General features: G+C 34.9%; 1 protein-coding gene across 2 annotated transcripts in view; it reads left to right on the forward strand.

The window, feature by feature from the left end:
- LOC121422549 (transmembrane protein 104-like) overlaps positions 1-21532 on the forward strand; it is a 46997-nt gene that overhangs the window by 20364 nt on the left and 5101 nt on the right. The window contains exons 3-6 of one of the 2 annotated variants that reach the window (XM_041617693.1): positions 6083-6167; positions 10423-10539; positions 13392-13503; positions 19008-19094. In XM_041617693.1, the coding sequence (XP_041473627.1) occupies positions 6083-6167; positions 10423-10539; positions 13392-13503; positions 19008-19094 (401 nt within the window). The remainder of the gene's footprint in view (positions 1-6082; positions 6168-10422; positions 10540-13391; positions 13504-19007; positions 19095-21532) is intronic. The other variant, XM_041617694.1, reaches the window with a different exon arrangement.

Raw genomic sequence — 21532 nt, forward strand, 5'->3', positions numbered from 1 at the left:
GTAATTGCTGAGAAATCAGCAAATAAGCACAGGATTCGGATCAAGCGTCGGGCCCGACATTCAAAGCAATGATTATACACTGTCCCACATGCGCTTATCTGTGTTGGTGATCTTCTGTGTGAACATTTTTCAGTGTAGATTTCAAGATTTAATAAAGTTCAGTTTATGTAACTGTACCAGATCTAGATCCTCGATGATATACTGACAATAAAGGCTTGTTTTACAGACTTTCTCATGAAATCAGTGTTTACTGCAACTACTGGCATTTCTCTTTAATTTATATGTTGGAACATCTACATGTAGTTTAGCAATATTATTGAGGCATCAAGTTGTATAGATAATAATTGTACATGGAAAGAATGACATCAAACTGATAGTCCTTTACACCCCTTTTCCACTAGGGCCAGTACAGCGTCAGGACAAGGCGCGGAATGTAATAATTACAATCCGCGACCCTTCCGCAACCTGTCCGGACATTCCTAGGAGTGTCCGCACGCTGTCCTAAACCCTTCCTGGTGTTCGGGAAATCAAAATTTGTCCGCATCCAAATTTTGGTCTCGACCAAAATTTGGACGCGGATAATGAATTCCTGACACCTTCGGGACCCTGTCCTGACGATGTCCTGATGATGTCCTGCCCTTCCTAAACCCTTCCGCGTCTTCCGGAAACCATCCGCAATCAGGTCTGCTTCAAGAAGGAAAGAAGAAGCCATGCGGATTTTATCAGGAACATGCGGATTGGAATAGGAAGGCAAGCGGACAGTTTCAGGAACGTGCGGACAGGAATAAGAAGGCAAGCGGACTGTTTCAGGAACGTTCGGACTGGAATAGGAAGGCAAGCGGAGTGATTCAGGAATGTGTGGATCCAATGCTAATATGTATGGAACGAGTACACAAGTAGCAAAAACCATTTGCAAAAGCACTAGATGGGGCAACGGGATAATACAAGACAAGAAAATTACAAAAAAGTAAAGAAATACGGGGTCAAGGGCCTAATTAGTATTTACTAAACAAACCTGAGAACCTAGTATTTCAAGCAGTGTTTTAAACATAATTACGCGAGCGCAAAGCACGAGTTGATTTTTTTTTTGGGGGGGGTTACACTTTGAAGAAGGAATATTTCAAGCATTTTCTACTGATCTGAAAAGTGGACTTTTAAAATATTTCTTGCAATAGTTAAACTGGCAATGATCATGATGATGTGAGCAGATTATTTTATTCTGTACTGAACATAAAAAGATGTTTCATGCAACGTTTGATTATGAACTAGATTATTTTAATGTACTCGACTGAAAAAAGGACCTTATAGGCAGCGCTTGACTTTACAAATAGGACAAATATGATAACAAAATTAATAATACAGGTGTAGATTCCAAACTGAAATTCAAGTTTATATTCCTATTACATTTTAAGCACTTTGTTTGATCATGAATGAGGTGTCATTAATAAGAAATAATAATAAATGGTAGCAAGTTTATAAATATTGCTTTTATCAGAACGGCTCAAAACGATTTACAGCAGGGGCAAAACGATTTACCCCAGGATTCATTTCAATCCCGCATGAAAAGTGCACAATTTCCACACCCTGGGAAGCATTCCTTGCATTTATCCGGTCTAAATATTGCGCTGGCAAATTCAAGCATACAATAATTTTCGCTTCCAACCGGGTACCCATTTAGCACCTGGGTGGAGAGTGGCAAGGTATGCAATACGTCTTGCCGAAGGACGGTTTAGACCGCGGTGAGAATCGAACACACGACTCTCCGTTTACAAGGCGGGAGTCAGAACCACTACACCACGACTCTTTACAAAAAAATAGGCCTTCCTGAAAAAAGTCGTGCACAGAGCATGTTTCTCATAAACATAAAATATGAGCGCGAAGCGCGAACTCACTTCTTTCAAACATCAAGGACGAAAAAGAAAAGACCTAAGTATTTTTCGTAAAAAATGAACAGCGTGCACAATCTTCTTATGATTAAACTATTGAAAGTATGAAGCGTGAAATGGACCATTATTTTCTACAAATTGAACTAGCTGAAATGCAGATATTCTCCCTTCTGCAGGTCTGTCAATTTCTTCACTCTTCTTCCTTTTCCCCCCCTCTTCTTTGGTTACTCCATTTTTCCTATTTTTACGCAGTCAATAGGGCGTAGCGTTCGCATTCGGCCTCCTGGAATTGCCCATTTACATTTTCTTACTTAGTCTATTTCAAATTGGTACAAGAGGAGGCAAAGGCGATTAGACACTGGATTCTGTTTGTATATCTATTTAATACTGGGAGGGGTAAGCCAGCAGCAGGGAGAGGAGGGCCGCATCAGCACGGCACCCCTTTTTCTTTTCCACCATATCATTTTTTTTAAGTTTCCCTTTCCATTTCACTTATTTTTCTTCTGTTTGTATTTTTTTAAAGGGGGAGCAAGACCACCTCACCCCTTGATCCGCATGTGCCTGTCGAATGCAATTTGCATCCTAACTTCCTGTATTCTTCCTCTGTTGTAATATATGATTATGTATTAAATTGTAGAAAAATTATAAGAAAGTAATGTTATAAAGAGAGCCCCGACTTTGCTATGAACATATGCAGTCTTTTTAAAGTTACCTTAGTTGAAAAAAATCAAGATCCGAGATAATTTATTGTTATGTATAAAATTGCACAAAATCTGCTTTCAAAAAGTGAATACTACATTACACCGCTAACACACTTTCCTTTATCCTCCATATTTGAACTATCAAATAATGCGAGCGCGAAGCGCGAGCTGAACATTTTTTACATTCCTACCTAAATACTGGGCATTCTAAGCACCTTTTAAAAATATTAACAGGAAAGGAGTATGACTATACACTTGATGTGAGCGCGAAGCGCGAGCCGAAACGAAATTCGACATATCACGTTTTGTAAATCAGAAAAGGATGGATAATTGGATAGATGGATAATATTCCTACATTAATAATATTTGGTAATCTAATCTGAAACTGGCACAAGATTCGTATCTAAATAAACATGCGTGCGTGTGTTTAGATCCGGACCTAGAATCTGGAACTTCCAATTACATTCTTTATTATAATATCAATAATAAGAGCGCGAAGATGGAGCTAAATATATTTGATTTTCAGATCTAAAAAAAAGTATTTAAGCGCAGTTACGAATTGGATATTGATCTCGCTTAATAAATGATGCGAGTGCGAAGCTCAAGTTTATATTTTTATCATTACATATATTTTGAGTAGCAACCGGGACATTTTAAGGTCATTTTTTGTCTTCAAATGACTATGATGACTATCTTCCTAAGCGAGATATGAAACTTGTCGATATTCCATTCTGAAAAAAAAAACGGACAATGATTATTAGGAAATCATGAAAATATTGTTACATGACTTATTAATCAAATGAGGGCTCGAAATTGATATTAAGGTCAGATAACTGGACATTTTGTAATCATGAATAGGATACATGGGTTGATATATTTTTAACAAAAATAATGCGAGCGCAAACTGTGAGCCGAAAATTTTAATAAACTGTCATAAAAGAGGAATTTAACATATTTTTTTACAATTGATACAGGTATACATAACTCCCCAATCAAAATGCAAGCGAGCAGCTTTAGCTGATACTATTCACAATCAGACCATCCTAAAAAGGGATATTTAAAAAAAAATATGGAATACACGAAGAGAATTGTTTTTTGACAAATCAAATAATGCTAGCGCGCAGCGCGAGCGGAAAATTTTCATATTTAGACCATAAAATATAGTCATCTTATAGAAAACTATAAAATCTATTTGTAAATCAAACAAATTGAAAACTTAATTTCCGAGAAATGTTTTGTATATTTACTTCAAAACTTGATCTTTTAAGCTCTATAAGTCTATTGAGCAAGTTATACATCTCATAGATTAGGCAATGCGGGCACAAAGCGTGAGCGAAAATTTAACATAGTGACATGAAATCCCCCCCATCTTATATAATTCACTCGTCTTTCTCCTCTTGTTTTTCCTCTTCGTTTTCTCTTCTCTTTTCCCTTCTGGTTCTTTTCCCTCTCTTTCCATTTTTTATTTTTTTATCGTTCCAAATATTGGGGAGGGGCATTTGATATGATATCGAATGCCCCCCTTCCAAAAAGTGAGGGGACGCGTCGCCCCTGTCCCCCTGGGATGTCCACCAATGTATGCAATTTGATTTGAAATAAAAGAAAATCCTATATAGTCTTTGTAGTCGAAGAAAACCAAAATAACACCCCTAAATTCATAAAAAAAATTCATGGATGATAATTTTCATGGAGTATTCGCAAGTTGTCCGATTGTCCTAGTCCTTGAATTTACCACTCGTGACGTTGTCCTAAATGTCTCCGGTTCTGTCCTAATACGATCTGCATGCTGTCCGCACCGAACGCCGACAAATTTATTTAGATAATCTTGTCCTAGGACAGTCCCAGGAGTGACCTACGACAATACGCAGACAGTCCTGGTTGTGTCCTAGGACAAGATCATTTGCATAATCTTTTACGGAATTTGGTTGCGGACAGCATGCCGAAATGACAAAAGTAGCTTCCGCAACCCTTCCTGGTCTTATCCGCGCCCTAGTGGAAAACCGCCTTTACTAGCTACCCCACACAAAAAGATTTAGGACTGTTTTCATTTGAGTGGAAATAAAGTCAATCTTGAAATAGTATGATAGGGCTTACTGTAAGAAGCACTAAAAGCAATAAAGCTAGTGAACTTGGATAAGGACAGAAGTATATTATTGAAGAATAAATATCGTAACACAATACCAAACTCTAAAAATTCTGCTTGTTATAATTGTGTTTGTGGAAGGCATTACCCTCAGGGCAATGAATATGTGGTTTTTAATGATTTATAGATAATGAACCATACACACAAGACAATACAGAGTTTCTAAGGTATACAGTAGCTTCTGTTTGACTTGTGGACCCAAATCCAAGTGATAACGCTATAGGCCTACTGTGTTATCGGTAAATATTGATAGGGTGACCAAACGGACTGTTTACATGTTATGTAACGTTGTCTGACCATGACTTCTAGACTCTAGTACTTGTTTATGTTTTTCAGTTTACTAAGCTGCAGAGAACCTAATTTGTGAATCTGGAGATACAGTTGTGACAATTTGAGTCAGTGATTTTTTTTGCCAGTGTCTTATTAACTACAGTACATGTATCTGATAAATTTATGGTGTTGTTTTTTGCAGTTTGCTGTGTTTTTTTTTTATAGATAAGTTAGTTTGCATCATTATGAATAAAATTTCCAAACCAGAGACTTTCAGGGATAAGTTCTCAAAGTTAAGTGAGTTTCAAACGAGGCTCATGATTCCAAATCGCTTGCTCAGCAGCCCCGAGGCCCTTGCGCCCACTCAGTAATTCTTATCGCAGTGAGGTATGGAATGCAAGTTCTTGTAATTTTTTTTTAAATCATACTGCCAAATTACTACAAAATGGAGAAAATTCCTTGTGAAATTTCTTAGAATAAAATTATTTGACATTTACCAATTATTTAGCAGGTACTTCCTTTTGGGAATATTACAAGTATTCTGCTTTCAACTTGGTAAAACTGGTATTGTGTTTGGGGTAGAACAGGGTAATTTTTTTAATCACAGAATACATGGACCTGGTATTTTCAAACTTCAAAACATTCTTATTTAGATATTTATTTATTTCCACTTAAAAAACAAATTTAATGCACGTTATAACAATATAATGTTGCACGAAATGGGGAGTCACTAAAAGCTAAACTGCTTGCCAAGAGAGACTCCTGTGAAAAGAAAACATAAACAATGTTTCTTGTAATATATAACCAAATCAAACAAAAAAATATGAGGTTTTACCATGGGCTAGTACAAGTAAATAAGTGAACTATATGAGTTGGCAATTACATTGTATCTAACAGATATTTTTTGTATTTTCTCTTTTTTTCTCTTAACGTGCCTTGTGATGTACATGCATTGTGCTAAACCCATCCTTCAGAATATTGATGACTTTTGTCTCAGTATATAATATAACCGATATAGATATATTTTTTGAAATGTTAATATCCTCCATTTATCACAAAGCATTATTTCATTTTTTTTACAGCTATGTGACTGCCACGTTTGTGATTGAGGCTATGGCTGCAGCCAATGGGATCATCAAGTACCGCAGGAAGGACAAGAAAAGAGAGGTAAGCCAATATCTTGTTCAGAAAATAAGGTTTTGAGGAATATCCATATATTGAGGAGTGAGAAGTAGGAGGTGTGGTAATAATAGCAGAAGCAGTATGCCTAGTCGTAGTGATATTAGTACATGTAGATCAGTAGCAGCAGCAGCATTAGTACTAGTAGTAGTAGTAGTACTCTGGTAGTAGTAGTAGAAATAGTAGTTGTAGTGGTAGTAGAAGTAGTAGTAGTAGTAGTAGTAGTAGTAGTAGTAGTAGTAGTAGTAGTAGTAGTAGTAGTAGTAGTACTTAGTAGTAGTAGTAGTAGTAGTAGAAGTAGTCTAGTAGTAGTATTGTTTTTTTTTCTTTTATGACAATGATGATAATTGCTATGAAATTCCATATTTTTGAAATAATTAATCTTGTACTTAAATATCTTAACTTGTTTTGGGCATAAAAAGGATTATAAACCTCAGCCATATAAGGTAAGTCCTCAATATAAATTCCAAGGTGCATGCTTTACTTAGGGCTCCATACTTTTCAGGGAAACTAAAATTGGCTTTATTAATTTCAAATCTATGTTTAATTAAAGAAAACGATAATGATCTGTGTTCTATCAATATATACCGGTAATAGATACTTGTATTGTTTGTAAACTTTAGTTTTAGAGTCTCATCTTTCATCTGACACAACTTGTATGACTCCTCATTTACGCATGAGTGAGAAAAACAATTCAAAGAAAGAATAGAACAAATATTTTGCTGATTAAGCAAAAGAAAAAGCACATATCACAAAATTTAGATATACTTAGATTCCTCAATCAAAGAAGAAAAAATAAACAGAGTAACCAATTTCTGTTTCTTAAATGATGCTTGCGTTTTCATAATTACATGAAACAAAAATAACATGGCTAACCAAAGACTATGCAGGTTTGATTTAAAGGGATGGTCTGGGCTGAAAGTATTTATAGCTAGAGTAGAATTGACTGAGCAAAATGCCGAAAATTTCATCAAAATCAGATAACAAATGACAAAGTTACTGAATTCTAAAGTTTAGCAATATTTTGTGAAAACATTTGTCATTAATATTCATTAGGTGGCCTGATGATGTCACATCACTTGCTTCGCACTTTCTCAGATTTATGGGACTTTTGCACCATATGCCTTGTCTTACTCCCTCAAAACTTTTGGCTCATTGTTGCTATTGCAGCTAAGGTACATGTAGAGGGTATTTTGGATATATATATAATAACGTTTCCCACAATTCTCTGTGCATCGGGTATCAGTGGAAGGTGCCATTGATGGTGGTGGAAAATTATGTTCCTTTTTTTCTTTGCTTGATTGTACATGTATATATTTTTAATTTAAAACTGGGGGTACTTGGTTCATTCATACTGTTTATTTACTAAGCTAATTCACATTCTTTAAAAAATACTTGAAAATATAAGAGTTTGAAGTATAAGGATATCATTTTTTTCCTCTAATAGATATGGATAGGTCCCCATTGATTAAGAAGTTGCATAAAACATTTAATGTGAAACATTTATAAATACATTAATATTTTCCTCAATTATTTATGATCATTAAATGTTCCATCATATGGAATTATGATTTTTTTCAGGTCTTCTTCGGTGATCCATCAAAATATCTTTATTATTGGGCCTATTTTCTTCTATTTTTTTTATTTCTCATTTTCATTTGTCCTTGTACATGCACATGCAGGTGCATGTGCTGACTGCATCACTACACACTCATACATAAACATTTAACTGCTATCATAGTTTTGGTAATAGATAACATTTTTCTTTATCAACATTAAACCCATAAACCTACAGATGTCACAGCTTTGAGGAAACTATTCTGTTCTTTATTAATGTCTACTCTATTTGGCTTTCCTTTTTAAAATCACAAAAAAGTGAAATTGAATTTTAGCAATTTTAGCAATGCTAATTTAGGTTTTCAGACCTAAATTTGGGGATTTTTGTTCACAAACAGCATTTAATACTCCTATTACTTCCGTACAAAACGTAGTAGAAGACTTGATCATTGTTAAAGAGAAATTACTGTTTTTGAGCTCTCAAGTCATATGTGCAGTAAAGGTTAATTAGTGTATTTTTTTTATTTTCTTTTATTGTTCAAAGCAGTTAAAGTAATTACTGAATGCATTCTGAAATTGCAAGTTCTAATGAGTATAGTTCTGGGGTAATGTTAATGTCTGACTGAATTACTAATCAAAAATATTATACACAAAATGACATACTATTAGAACTTTGTTCACCTATTGATGTGCAGTACATTTATTTTTTTTCACAGATTATGTATATTTTTGTATTTTAAAGTTTTAACACATTGTAGCCACTTACTTAACATGTCTTCTTTGCCCTTTATCTGACAACTTTTCTTCTTTTTGATTGGTTAAGAAGAACATGTATCTGACTGTTGCTATGGCAACTCAGAACAAATTTAATATGAGTGCTGACAACTTTCATTAAACATTCCACAGTATCCTCTATTATGCAACATCCATATTTCATCTGCCTCTAATATTGTCTCCTAGTTTGAAGAGGAGTGGTTTCAATAAACAGTTTAGTAGTACTAACAAAATAATTCAAATGCAGAAAAGAAACACTACAAAGTAATTAATGATAATAATATGCCAGCATGCAGTTCATTAGTTTTTCTTAGTATTGTACATGTAGTTCAGCAACTAGCAAGTTCTGTGCAACCAAAATGCAATCCAGTGAAAGTTATGACTTGTAAAGACCTACATTTAGGCTATGAAAAACACATTATGCATGTAGCTGAAATATTATTATTAGGTTCATTTTTTTTCTTGTCCAAAAAATAAATGAAAAAGGGGGGGGGGATTCATATCTGTATAAGTACACATACATGCAAAAAAAGAGAAACAGCTACAAATTATACTTACACTTTTTACTTGTGTGATGTGTTTAGGTGGTTGAAAATCACAAAGAATGAGAAAAAGGCTGTATTAAGAAGAGAGAGAGAGAAAAAAACCCAGGAAATATATGTTTCTTTTACTTGTGATTACTTGCATATCGGTCAGGATTTTCTTGAAAATGGGCTTGTTTTTAGGTTTACAACACTCTAAATATCAAGGATTAAAATGAATACTGATTGGCTGTGAATAGTGACTAGCCAAATATTGGATTTATTTGTAATGCGAAGGATGAATTTCTGAATCTCAAAAGATATCAATTCATACCTTTAAGCATTAAATTCAGATCCCAAAGGTTTAAATCTTAATCCAATTTCTGGCTGGACCGGCTGGTCACCATTCACAGCTGATCTGGGGCCCATAACACAAAGCTTTAATAGCAATAATTGTGGAACATTTCTATTGAGATTGATTGCTTTGACTACAATGTACAATTAATCGTGAAAATCAAAACATATGATTTATCACTAACCTTTGTGTTACGGGGGCCCCTGGATTTATTTTAAATCCTTTGAATTTAGAGTGTACACCTGTATGAAGAGAGCATCAGGATATACCTCAGAAATTAAAAATAAGTATCCTGGGGGGTGTTTCACAAAGATTTAAGCATGACTTAAGTCGCACTTAAATGCCGACGCGTACATGATATGCAACGCGCGATCTTATTGATAGATACGCATTAGTGCGCGTCCTCATGACACGATCTGACCAATGCGGTCAAGCCTTTCATACCGTACGCAACTCGGTATTTAAGTGCGACTCTAAGTCATACTTAAATCTTTGTGAAACACCCCCCAGGTGTTTTCTGTGATATACTCTGACAACCCCCCCCCTCCCCTACCAGCCAAATAGAGAAATAGATAATATGCTGGTTCTTAAAGTAAATGATTTTTTTTACAAGATAAAACAAGATAAAATATATTCTATCTGATATGTTATAAATTGATCAAGAGCTGCTAATAAGTAGGATTTTATCCTATTGATTAAGATTTGTGAGGGGAAAGTGACACTTAATAGGATTTTTCCCTTGCAATAATAGTTTTGAAACTTGTAAGAATGATGTTTTTTCAATTTTGGTATGCTTTTTTTCAAAATTTTTGAAGAAATTGGGATTTTAGGCCTGACAATAGGATAAAAAGAAAGTTTCACAATTAAGGTTGGCAGCTGTGTTAGTCCTCTCTATCAGTAATGCTCTAATTGCAATCCATGCAGATTTTATTTCTTCATTTTAACACACTAATTTCAAATAACAGTATGGTTATGGTACTTAAACTAATACAAACTAAACTAGAATGAATGGAAATAAGATTATCTTAAAAAACAGGATGGGCCGTTAGAAGTACGACCACCGACATCATCATCATCATCGTCTACAACAATCCCCAAATCAGACTCAAAGTCACTTCCTGGATCTAGTTCAAAGCTACCAATTATCACAAAGGTACTTAGTTTAAATTTACTTGCATTTCTAGTGAAAGTGCATTTGACCTTTTGAATCGGTATTGATAAGATGCTGAAAGCACTGGTGAAAAGTGCATTGACCCAATGATAATGTGCTTTAAGTAGCCTACATGCACATTTCACTCAGTATTCAATGAGACATGTTATATGATGATAATGCAAAGAATATTTTATCACCAGAGTCATTTAAGTGGCTATTATATGATCATATCATTAGAAGTAGTGAACTGTTTATTTAGCAGAGGGATATTAATCTGTTGGAAGTCAACTTCCTTTTCAGCTTCTGGCCATTATCAGTTGACCATTCTAAATCCCTGACCTGAGATAAGGACAAATACTCAAATAGATACAGGAAAAAAAGATCAATTGTACAATTAAAAACTGACCCATGAAAAGTAGGGGAGATCTGGGACAGTCGGAACATTTTTGACTAAAATGGCTGTAAAATCCAAACAGATTTTATTAGAGAAACAATATACAAATCAGCTTGAAGCATATATCTACATGTAAAGGGCTTCACATCGTCGGCGGTCATCCGAACCATCATATCAGTCAATTTTGGTTTGTAAAAAAAAAATCAATTTTGAAATATTTGCAGAAAATTGGAGTACAAGTCCTACTCTATTTATAACTAAATTTCTAGGCAGCAATTTATTGTATTTTTTGAGATATGTGAGGACTTTCACGGCGATGCCATACATTTTTTTGATAAAATGCGCAAATCCCATTGGAAATGTGAACTGTAACAGAGCGATGCGACATTTTGACTGACCGCGATTTGAATGTGCGTGGTCTGCCAAACTGTCGTATCGGCCATCTATACTGCATTGACTTTTGACTGACATTGAAATCGTGGTCAGGGTTATTGTATTCCCTATGGATTCCGGATCTCGTCATGTCGACATCTTTTAGAAGAAATGGTCAGATGACAAGATCTTCGATCCATGATCATGTCATCTAATCATCTCTTCTACAAGATGTCAACATGATGAGATCCGGGATCTTGTCATCTCATCATCTCTTCTTAAAGATGTTGACATGATGAGATCCAGGATCTTGTCATCTCATCATCTCTTCTACAAGATGTCAACATGATGAGATCCGGGATCTTGTCATCTCATCATCTCTTCTTAAAGATGTTGACATGATGAGATCCAGGATCTTGTCATCTCATCATCTCTTCTTAAAGATGTTGACATGATGAGATCCGGGATCTTGTCATCTCTTCTAAAAGATGTTGACATGATGAGATTCGGGATCTTGTCATCTCATCATCTCTTCTAAAAGATGTTGACATGATGAGATTCGGGATCTCGTCATCTTATCTTTTGCTATCAAGATGTCGACTTCCCGAGATAATTATCTCAACATCTCGGTGGCACTTTTAAGCTTCCATACAGAGTAACAAATAATGAAAAAAAATCAAGAGAAGCAATTAATTGAATTATCAAAAAGAATAGCAAACCTGGCATAGATATTAGGTTTTTTAATTTGATTCTCAACTACATTATTAGTGCATGCCTATCAAATTTGCAATTAGAGCTGATTTTGTGCCTAATAATGTGAATGTTGTACAATGATAAATGGCAATTAATAATTGATCACATTAATCAATAAAATTGTTACACTTATAATCAGATGTATGTGTCAATGCTAGGAAGGAACCATATCTCAACAAGTATCAGAACAGTGAGAAAAAGACCCTGGCTTTAATTACACTGTGGCTTGCTGTATTCTCCCTTTTTAAAGAGCCAAGTTATAGTGGGATTTAGACCCTTAATTTATCTTAACAAGTATACTGCTAACGTGTTGACTACTAAATTCTGTAATTTTCCAAGTTATTGAACATAGATGACCTCTTCCAGTCATTAACCAAGTAACATGTTAACTACTAAATTCTGCATATCTGTAGCTTACAGATCAAGTCCAATGGAAAACAAATTTAGATTCGAATAAAAAGAGATAACTTAAACAAGCATAATGTTGAATTTTGTTTCACTTTTAACAAAAATAATAATGAAAAGTTTTGTGACAAAAGTGATTGAAACTTATTTTATGTCACAAAACGGTGACAGGTATGTGGAAAACACAATGTTTTGACAAATAAGAGGGCCGATTTTGTCACTGAGTCGCTTTTTCTTTTGTATTTTGAATATGAAATGTAGAATAGTTTAAGTTTTGCAGATTTTACAGTAAGGAAACATCTTCAAAAATCAAAAGAGATTGCATCAATGACAATCCCTGATATTTATGGGGGAGTTAAACCTTTGAAATGAAAAATTCAGATATTTTATGATTGATATCTCTCAGAACTATAGTGAGTAATGATATTGGTTCCCTCATTTGACTATTGACCAGAATTTGCTATAGTCTGGTGTTTTGTGAAATTCAGCAGAAGTTAAAGTGTCATAACTTTCTTATTTGACATCTGATTTTGATTACATTTCAGCCTTAAGTTTGTTTATATTACTTTTTTCCATTCAAATCAAATTCTTGCTGGGCGAATTTGCCCTTTGAAAGATATTTTCTACACTAGAACAACATTTGGCTTTCTTAAAGGACTGCAAAATCAGGTGATTTTGTAATATGAATATTCATAATTCTGCATATATTAGCTTTATTCTTTGTTTCAAAGCTTGATGAGATGATTTCAACAAGCCCCAGTAGCAGTGATATAATGGTCATGAGTACTCTTCATTTTGTATATGTTTGCTATGTTCTTTGTTATAAAGCTTGATGAGACAAGTTCAACAAGCACCTTTATCACTGATCCACATACACCTGATACTGAGAATGATTTAAGATATGTTTGCTGTGTTCTTTGTTTTAAAGCTGGATGAAACGAGTTCAACAAGCTCCTCCAGCAGTGATCCATATATACCTGATACTGAGAATGATGAAAAGGAGAGATTACTCACTGGGAACACCATCAATTACTCATCAGGTAAATACAGCCAGGACAACTACCAGTTAAAATTCTCACATTTCATAATCTTTAAAGGTCAAGTCCACCCCAGAAAATTGTTGATTTGAATCGATAGAGAAAAATCAAACAAAGATAACGCTGCAAATTTCATCGAAATCGGATGTAAAATAAGAAAGTTATGATATTTTTAAGTTTCGCTTATTTTTCACAAACCAGGTATATGCACAACTCAGTGATATGGAAATGAGAGAGTCGATTATGTCCATCACTCGCTATTTCTTTTGTTTTTTATTGTTTGAATAATGAAATATTTACAGATTTATCAAGGAGGATCAACTTAACTTAACCATAAACTGTTAAAATAAAGGTAATTCCACTTTGTTTCACTTGACAAGGGGAAAAAATTAGAATATTTCATATAATAAAATACAAAAGAAATAGTGAGTGGGTGACGTCATCAGTCTGCCAATTTGCATACCGACCAGGATGTGCATATAACTGTTTTGTGAAATTAAGCGAAACTTTGAAATGTCATATCTTTTTATTTTACATCCGATTTTGATGAAATTTTCAGTGTTTTGCTTGGTGGATTTTTCTCCTTTATCCAAATCAACTATTTGTTGAGGTGGACTTTTTTCTTTTAAAGCCCTGTAACTTTAGGTGGTTTCAAACCGCCTTGATCATAAGAATCCCTGTTTAATTACGAGAACTTTTTTAGGCTAAAAAATACCTATGAATTACTCTTGCATTCACACCACCCTTAAACGTACCTTTCGGGATAAGTTCCTGAAGTTATGAGCATGCGCAGTATGGTCTGTGGCCTGTATCACTAAGCGCTAAGATGCGTCTTAAGCATCCATAAGTCCGGTTATAGGACTTAGTGTAAGATGCATCTTAGCGGGAGTTTCACAAAGACCACTAAGACGCGTACCGTACTTAGTACCCATTTAACTAAGTTGCATACAGAGCGTAGCCCACGTCTCGTCGAGACGAGACGTAGGAACTGTTCTTAGTGTAATGCCATGTTTCCTAGTGGCCACAAACTGCAGGAGCGCTTCGACTTCGACCCTTTGGAAGTCCTTGCTTCTTTTTCTAGGCGTTTCCTAAATTTTTTGAGGCAAATGCATATTTGCCTCAATATTAATTTATTTTTATGAATCGCCAAACATAATGTTATTGCCTGTCTGTACACTACCAAATATGTTTATAGTAGAGAGGGGGGGGGGGGTGATGAGCACTATTTTTGTACTCAACACCCCCCTCCTCCCTTGAGAAAAAACATAAAGGTAAAATTTTGGTTAATCTTTTGTTTTCGTCGAGGTATCTTTGCGATGTTATTGCTTCACATCATGGCATACATCACGTTATGTATGCAGATGATACCCAGCTGTATCTTGTTATGAGAGCTGATGTTGGTGACAGAAAGGGTGCTATTAGTAGACTCAATGAGTGTTTACGTGATGTCAAGTCTTGGTCCTTAATCAATAACTTGAAGCTAAACGAAGCGAAGACTGAAATGCTGCATATATCATCCAGGTTCAGGCAGCAGTCTGATGATCTGTCTCCCATACATCTGTCCGGAACATGTGTCCAGAAATCGGAGTGTGTTCGTGATCTAGGTGTGACTTTTGACAACCACCTTTCTCTTGTACAACACATCCGCGACAAGTACAGGACGGCTTCTTGGGGTATAGCCAGAATTGGCCGAATCCGAAAATACCTCAACACCACAGCTACTGAGAAACTCATCCACGCATTTGTGTCCTCCCATGTTGATTATTGTAATAGCCTCCTAGCTGGTCTTCCCCAATCCCACATTGCTCCCCTTCAACGCATCCAGAATACCGCAGCCAGACTAGTTACTCGGACTAAAAAGTATGAACACATCACCCCAATCATCAGGTCTCTCCATTGGTTACCAGTACAGAAGCGCATTGTCTTCAAAATTCTCCTTCTAGTTTACAAGTGTATCCACAACCAAGCCCCTTCATATCTACAGAACCTCGTCTCCCTCCGGTACTCATCAGTTTTATCTGCACCTCGACGCCTCCGCTCACACACTACTGCCCATCTTCAACTGCTGCCTGGACCCCGAACAAAAACCAACTACGGTGACAGATCCTTTTCAGTAATTGCCCCCAAGCTTTGGAACAGTCTCCCCATTAATGTACGTGAAGCGCCATCATTAGAATTGTTTAAGTCCCTCTTGAAAACTCACCTCTTTTAATTTTGGTTATCCTATCCTTCCCTGCCTTACTGATTTGCATGTAATTATACCCCTCAGTTAAATTGTATCACAAGTCATATTGTATTTAATATTTCAGTAGTTTATGATTTTAATTGATTCAGATGTCGATCTTTTGTATTTAAGTTGTATCTGTTTAGATTATTTCTATATTGTATTTCTAATTAATTGTAGTAATGATATTCTTACTTTCATTATATTTGTTGTATACTATATAATCCTAATTAATTGTCTTATACTATTCGTACTCTTATCATTTCTTTCTTTTCTTAGCGCTTTGAAACATTATGTATAAAGCGCTTTATAAATGTTGTGTATTATTATATTATCAAATACAACTTCCACTGCATACATTTCACTTTCAATATTTTACTTCTATATGTTGTCTTAAGAAAAAGGTTAATACCATACCTTCCCCATTATCCTCCTACAGTAGTCAAAATTATGTTAAAGTGACAAAATTCCTCCTTTCACTTTTTAGTCGCAGACGATGCAGACGAAAACTTGCGGGAAATTACTACTTTTTATCTTCACACAAGGTCGAAGGACACGAAATTAGGCTTCGTAGACTCAAAATCCACACGTTTTATTGTTGAAGACGCGTCGCACACAGGACTTAGTAAAGAACTGTTTAGTGGAACTGACGCACCAACAGGACGTCAGTAAGACCCGTCTTAGTGTATGACGCGTCGCAGCGACACTAAGTCCCGTTACACTAAGTACTGTTTAGTGAAACAGGCCCCAGATATGCAAGCGAGGTGCGAGATTCAAAATCACTAGCTCAGCAGTCACTCAACATGCTTGGCCAAAAGTTCCCATAAATTGTTCTCACATTGCCAAAATACCTGCGACCAAATCCCCGTGAAAGTTCTCGTAATTTCGCCAAGTACCTACCATTTAGCGGGTATTTTCTTTTGGGGAAATTATTCGTAGTTTGCTTTCACATTACCAAAATACCTGAAACTGCCGAACTTCGTTAATCTGAAGAGATTGGTTAACAACAGTGTCCTCAACACCCTGCACCATTCACAGTATTTCTCTCCTATTTTTAGTGATTACGAACCACTAAACATTACAATTTTCCAGGGATCGTACTGATAATATATAAAGAAAACGATGATGATGATGATGTAATGATGATAATAATGGTGATGATAATGATGATGGTGGTATGATGATGATGAGGATGATGATAATGATAATGATGATGATGGTGGTGATGATGATGATGATGGTGATGATGGGTTGTGCATATAACTGTTCTGCGAAAAAACAAGGGAAACTTTAAAATGTCACAACTTTCTTATTTTACATCTGAATTTGATCAAATTTTAAGCATTATGCTCATTAGATTTTTCTCTATTTATTCAAATTTAACATTTTACTGGGATGGACTTGACCTTAAAGGTTCCTCCTTTAGTAAAAATATGACTTTAATTTCTATATTCTTTTTGTGCATGCTGTGATAAAACAATTTGTTACTCGCAAGTGTAGGCCCTTCATAAATAATGAGGCACATATTGTGAAATGCTCAAACTTCTGTTCAGATTTTAATTGTCAAAGTTTATAATGTCAGTGATAGATGCTCCTGAAAGGTCAAAGAAGAAAAGATGGACTCACGTTTTATGTAACTAATGAGGGTGTTTTTCTTCGTCAGAGCATAAATCAATTTCTGACATGCTCTTTGTTATTTTTCTTATACATTTTGTTGTGAACATGAACAACAGAACTACTTTGTGACAACTCTGCCAACTCTTATTTCATCCTCATTAAAATTTCATAGAACAAATGTTTTATCAGTTCATAGGGTGATAGGCCTTAAAGGACAAGTCCACCCCAACTAAAAGTTAATTCAAATAAAAAGAGAAAAATCCAACAAGCATAACACTGAAAATTTCATCAAAATTGAATGTAAAATAAGAAAGTTATGACATTTCAAAGTTTCGCTTAATTTCACAAAACAGTTATATGCACATCCTGGCTGGTATGCAAATGAGGAGTCTATGATGTCATCCACTCACTATTTCTTTTGTATTTTATTATTTGAAATATGAAATATTCTAATATTCTCCTCATTGTCAATTGATACAACGATTAATTCCTCCTGAACATGTGGAATTAGCATTTTTTAATACTATATGGTTCAATTAAGTTGGTCTTTATTGTCAAATGTATAAAAAAATGAAATATTGTATAATTCAAAAAATAAAAAACAAAAGAAATGATGAGTGATTGACATCATCGACTGACTCACCTAGTTGTGCATATCACTGTTTTGTGAAAAATAAGCGACACTTTCTTATTTGACATCCGACTTCGATGAAATTTTAAGCACTACGCTAGTTTGATTTTTCTCTATATTAAAGTCAGCATTTCCCTGGGATGGATTTGACCTTTAAATTGTTACTCTTACTCCTGTCATCAGATCCTTAAAAGCCTGTACATGATGTATGCACTAATATTAATATACTTCCATATACTTACGTTTCTAAGCACTTTACATTGTAATTGTAATTGCTCTGATATAACTGCTTATGCTTCCATATAGGTTCCTCCTTTAGTAAAAATATGACTTTAATTTCTATATTCTTTTTGTGCATACTGTGATAAAAGAATTTGTTACCCACAAGTGTAGGCCTTTCATAAATAATGAGGCACATATTGTGAAATGCTCAAACTTCTGTTCAGATTTTAATTGTCAAAGTTTTAATGTCAGGGATAGCTGCTCCTGAAAGGTCAAAGAAGAAAAGATGGACTCACGTTTTATGCAACTAATGAGGGTGTTTTTCTTCGTCAGAGCATTAATCAATTTCTGACATGCTCTTTGTTATTTTTTCTTCTACATTTTGTTGTGAACATGAACAACAGAACTAATTTGTGACAACTCTGCCGACTCTTATTTAATCCTCATCAAAATTTCATAGAACAAATGTATAGAGGGTACAGATGGTTTTCCATTAACGATTTCTTTGTGTAGAAAACTTTACTTAAGACTGCACATTGAGTCTGCCATGATGTTGATATAAATGCTTAAAATGGTTTTAGCAGAGTTCCTGGCAGTTTACCAACATTTAAACTGTAATTGAAAAAGAAATTGGCGGATTCCGACAGAAATAGATGAACTTCATTGGGAATTGAATTAGAAGCAAACTTTTTCAATTGAATAAATTACAAAAAATAATTATTTCATTGAGAATGATATAAAGATAATAGTCCAAATTTAATTTGGTGTTTGCATATCTCTTGCTCCTTATTTTGATGACTTTCTGTGTTCTAGTGAGAGCCGCAAAAAAGCATGCTGATTATTTTGAGATTACAGAACTGGTCGATATGGGACAGATGGCTTCGATGTTCTTCAACAAAGGTTGGTATATCTATCAGCAATCAATTTTCCTCAGGAAATGGAAAATGTTTCTATGATATTATGATTTGTTTATTATATTTATCAAGAATATCATATTGAAATAATAGGCATTCTGATGCACATTCTTATTATTTCATATTTTCATAATTTTGTAATATCACAAGTTATGTTAGATACAATAAATGGGAAGAATACCTTGACAGGATAACCTATGAAAGCCGAAAGGCTTATTTTCAATGGGGTCCTATTGATAATGTAAAAACATTGATATTGTAATAACAAAATGTGTGAACTACGACAAGTACTAGAAAATGAAAAAGGCATATCCATTAATCAAATAATATGCAAAAATCTGAAGCAAATAATTATCTACTTTATATGAAAGAAGATTATATTTCATCATACCCTATATTTACGATACTAGAAACCAACATGCTTTTTACTGGTAATGATGTTCTCGAGTAGATTCTGGTTTTAGGTGCTTCTTTAATGCACTCTTAAAGTGAGGAAAATTTTTACCTGGATTAGGAAGAGAATTCCAAAATTGGATGCCATTGAAATAAAAAGTGTTCCCTTCATGACCTTCACTTTAAATATGGAAGTTTCTATGTACACATATTATGCAGAATCAGTGTCTCATAGTGTCATATTTTCTACTTTTTAAAAATGTTATGTGGTTGGTCAGTTATTTATTTTCAGATCTTTTTTTTTTTCTCGCGCATGAGGCAGGGACTCCTCAGATCAATCCTTGTATGTGCACAATACGTATCAAATAGATGTCAAGGGTCGGTCACAGTCCAGTATCTTCTTCCATTTGCCAGTTTTAAATTTTGATTACAAAATACAGAAAGATGTGATTGTCAGTGACTATCTGGGTACATTAAATATTTTGGGGGGGTCAAATTTGAGTTAAATAAAAAAAGTGTAAGCAAAAGTTGCTTGATGTAGTAGCATTGGTGAACAAACACAAAAAAGTCTCAAAAATGCTGGCAAAGACTTTAATTATTGCTTGCCAAAAAAAGCTTGCAAAGAAATTTTGAACATGTTTGAAATATTTCTGCAGGAAGAAAAGCTGTTTAAGAACTTCTTGTAAGCTTTTACAAAGTGGCAAAATTAAAAATGACTACATTCGTTAGCATTCGCCGCTCAGTTAGGTAGCCCTTTAACAAAAGAAACTTGATTTGATAGAATGAATGTTGCAGTTTATGTAATTGATTGAAGAGTGTTTTTCTGTACTTTGACCTGTTTATCTTCCTTCATGTGAATTGTTAATAGAAACAATGATTGCATCTTCAATATTACTAGCTATGTATGGAAGAAAAGAAAGTCAATTCTGTCATGTTTGATGATGATATAAATGTGTGGGCGTACAATGTCTTTATGGATAAAACACTTTTTATTTGTAAACTGTTATTGAATACCATGTTTCAGCTCCTCTGCATCCAACATTAATTTGTAAATGAAATTCTTGGCCTCGGCTGTACAGCAATTCAATTGAAAAAAAGAAAAGATCCATTGACAATGTAAAGGTTATATGGAGAGGGCACATATGTGATACATAAAAGAGGGGAAATATTTGTGCTTGTGACTCTAAATTGAAATTCAGTAATACCAGTCAGTGTTCATTTTATCGCAGATGAATTAGGGCTACTGTTTCCGTTGCTCTAGCTTTCAGAATTATTAAAACCGACTTTGATTGGAAAAAAAATTGCGCTTGAGAAGAAAACTTGTCCAGCAAGTATTCTGGCTTGGTGAATATTTTCATAAGTGTGGCTCGAGAGGAATTCGCTGTGTGGGAAATGGATTCATGGGAGATGCAACAGAGATGAAGAGAGTGACCCTGAAGCTGGCAAGAGATTTGTGCGTGGAAAGTTTGAAGAAGGACGAAAAGTTTTGTGACGAATTGGAAACTTTGACAGATTTTTCATACATGTGGGTCAGGGTGAGTGAGAGAGGAGGGTGCAGGGCAGCTGTGACAGCGGGGGCAAGATTTGGATGGATGAAGTTGAGGGAATGCAGAGAATTGTTATATCGGACAAATTTCCTATCAAGTTGAAAGGATTGGTTTATAAGAGTTGCGTGAGATCGGCGATATAACTAGTATGGGAGCGAAACAAGAAGGGGATTTTTAGAAGGACTGGGAGAGCAGAGTGATGTGAAACTGATGGACAGGAAGAAGACTGAGGTTTTGACACAGATGTTTGGTTTGGAAGAAATCCGATCAGGTGGCAAAAACAATACCCCTTTCATAAACCCAATTATGCGGCTAATAGCAGCATAATTTGGTCGTAAAATCAGAGGAGGATCAGAGTTATCCGCATTATTTTAATGCTGCAATTATCCGCATAATAGCAGCATCGGGACCAGATTTTGACTTTATGAACGCATTTCGAAAGTAATGCGGATAATTGCCATGGAGCGGTCACAAGGTCACCCTT

This window comes from Lytechinus variegatus, chromosome 10, assembly GCF_018143015.1.
Source record: "Lytechinus variegatus isolate NC3 chromosome 10, Lvar_3.0, whole genome shotgun sequence".
Taxonomy (NCBI): Eukaryota; Metazoa; Echinodermata; class Echinoidea; order Temnopleuroida; family Toxopneustidae; genus Lytechinus; species Lytechinus variegatus.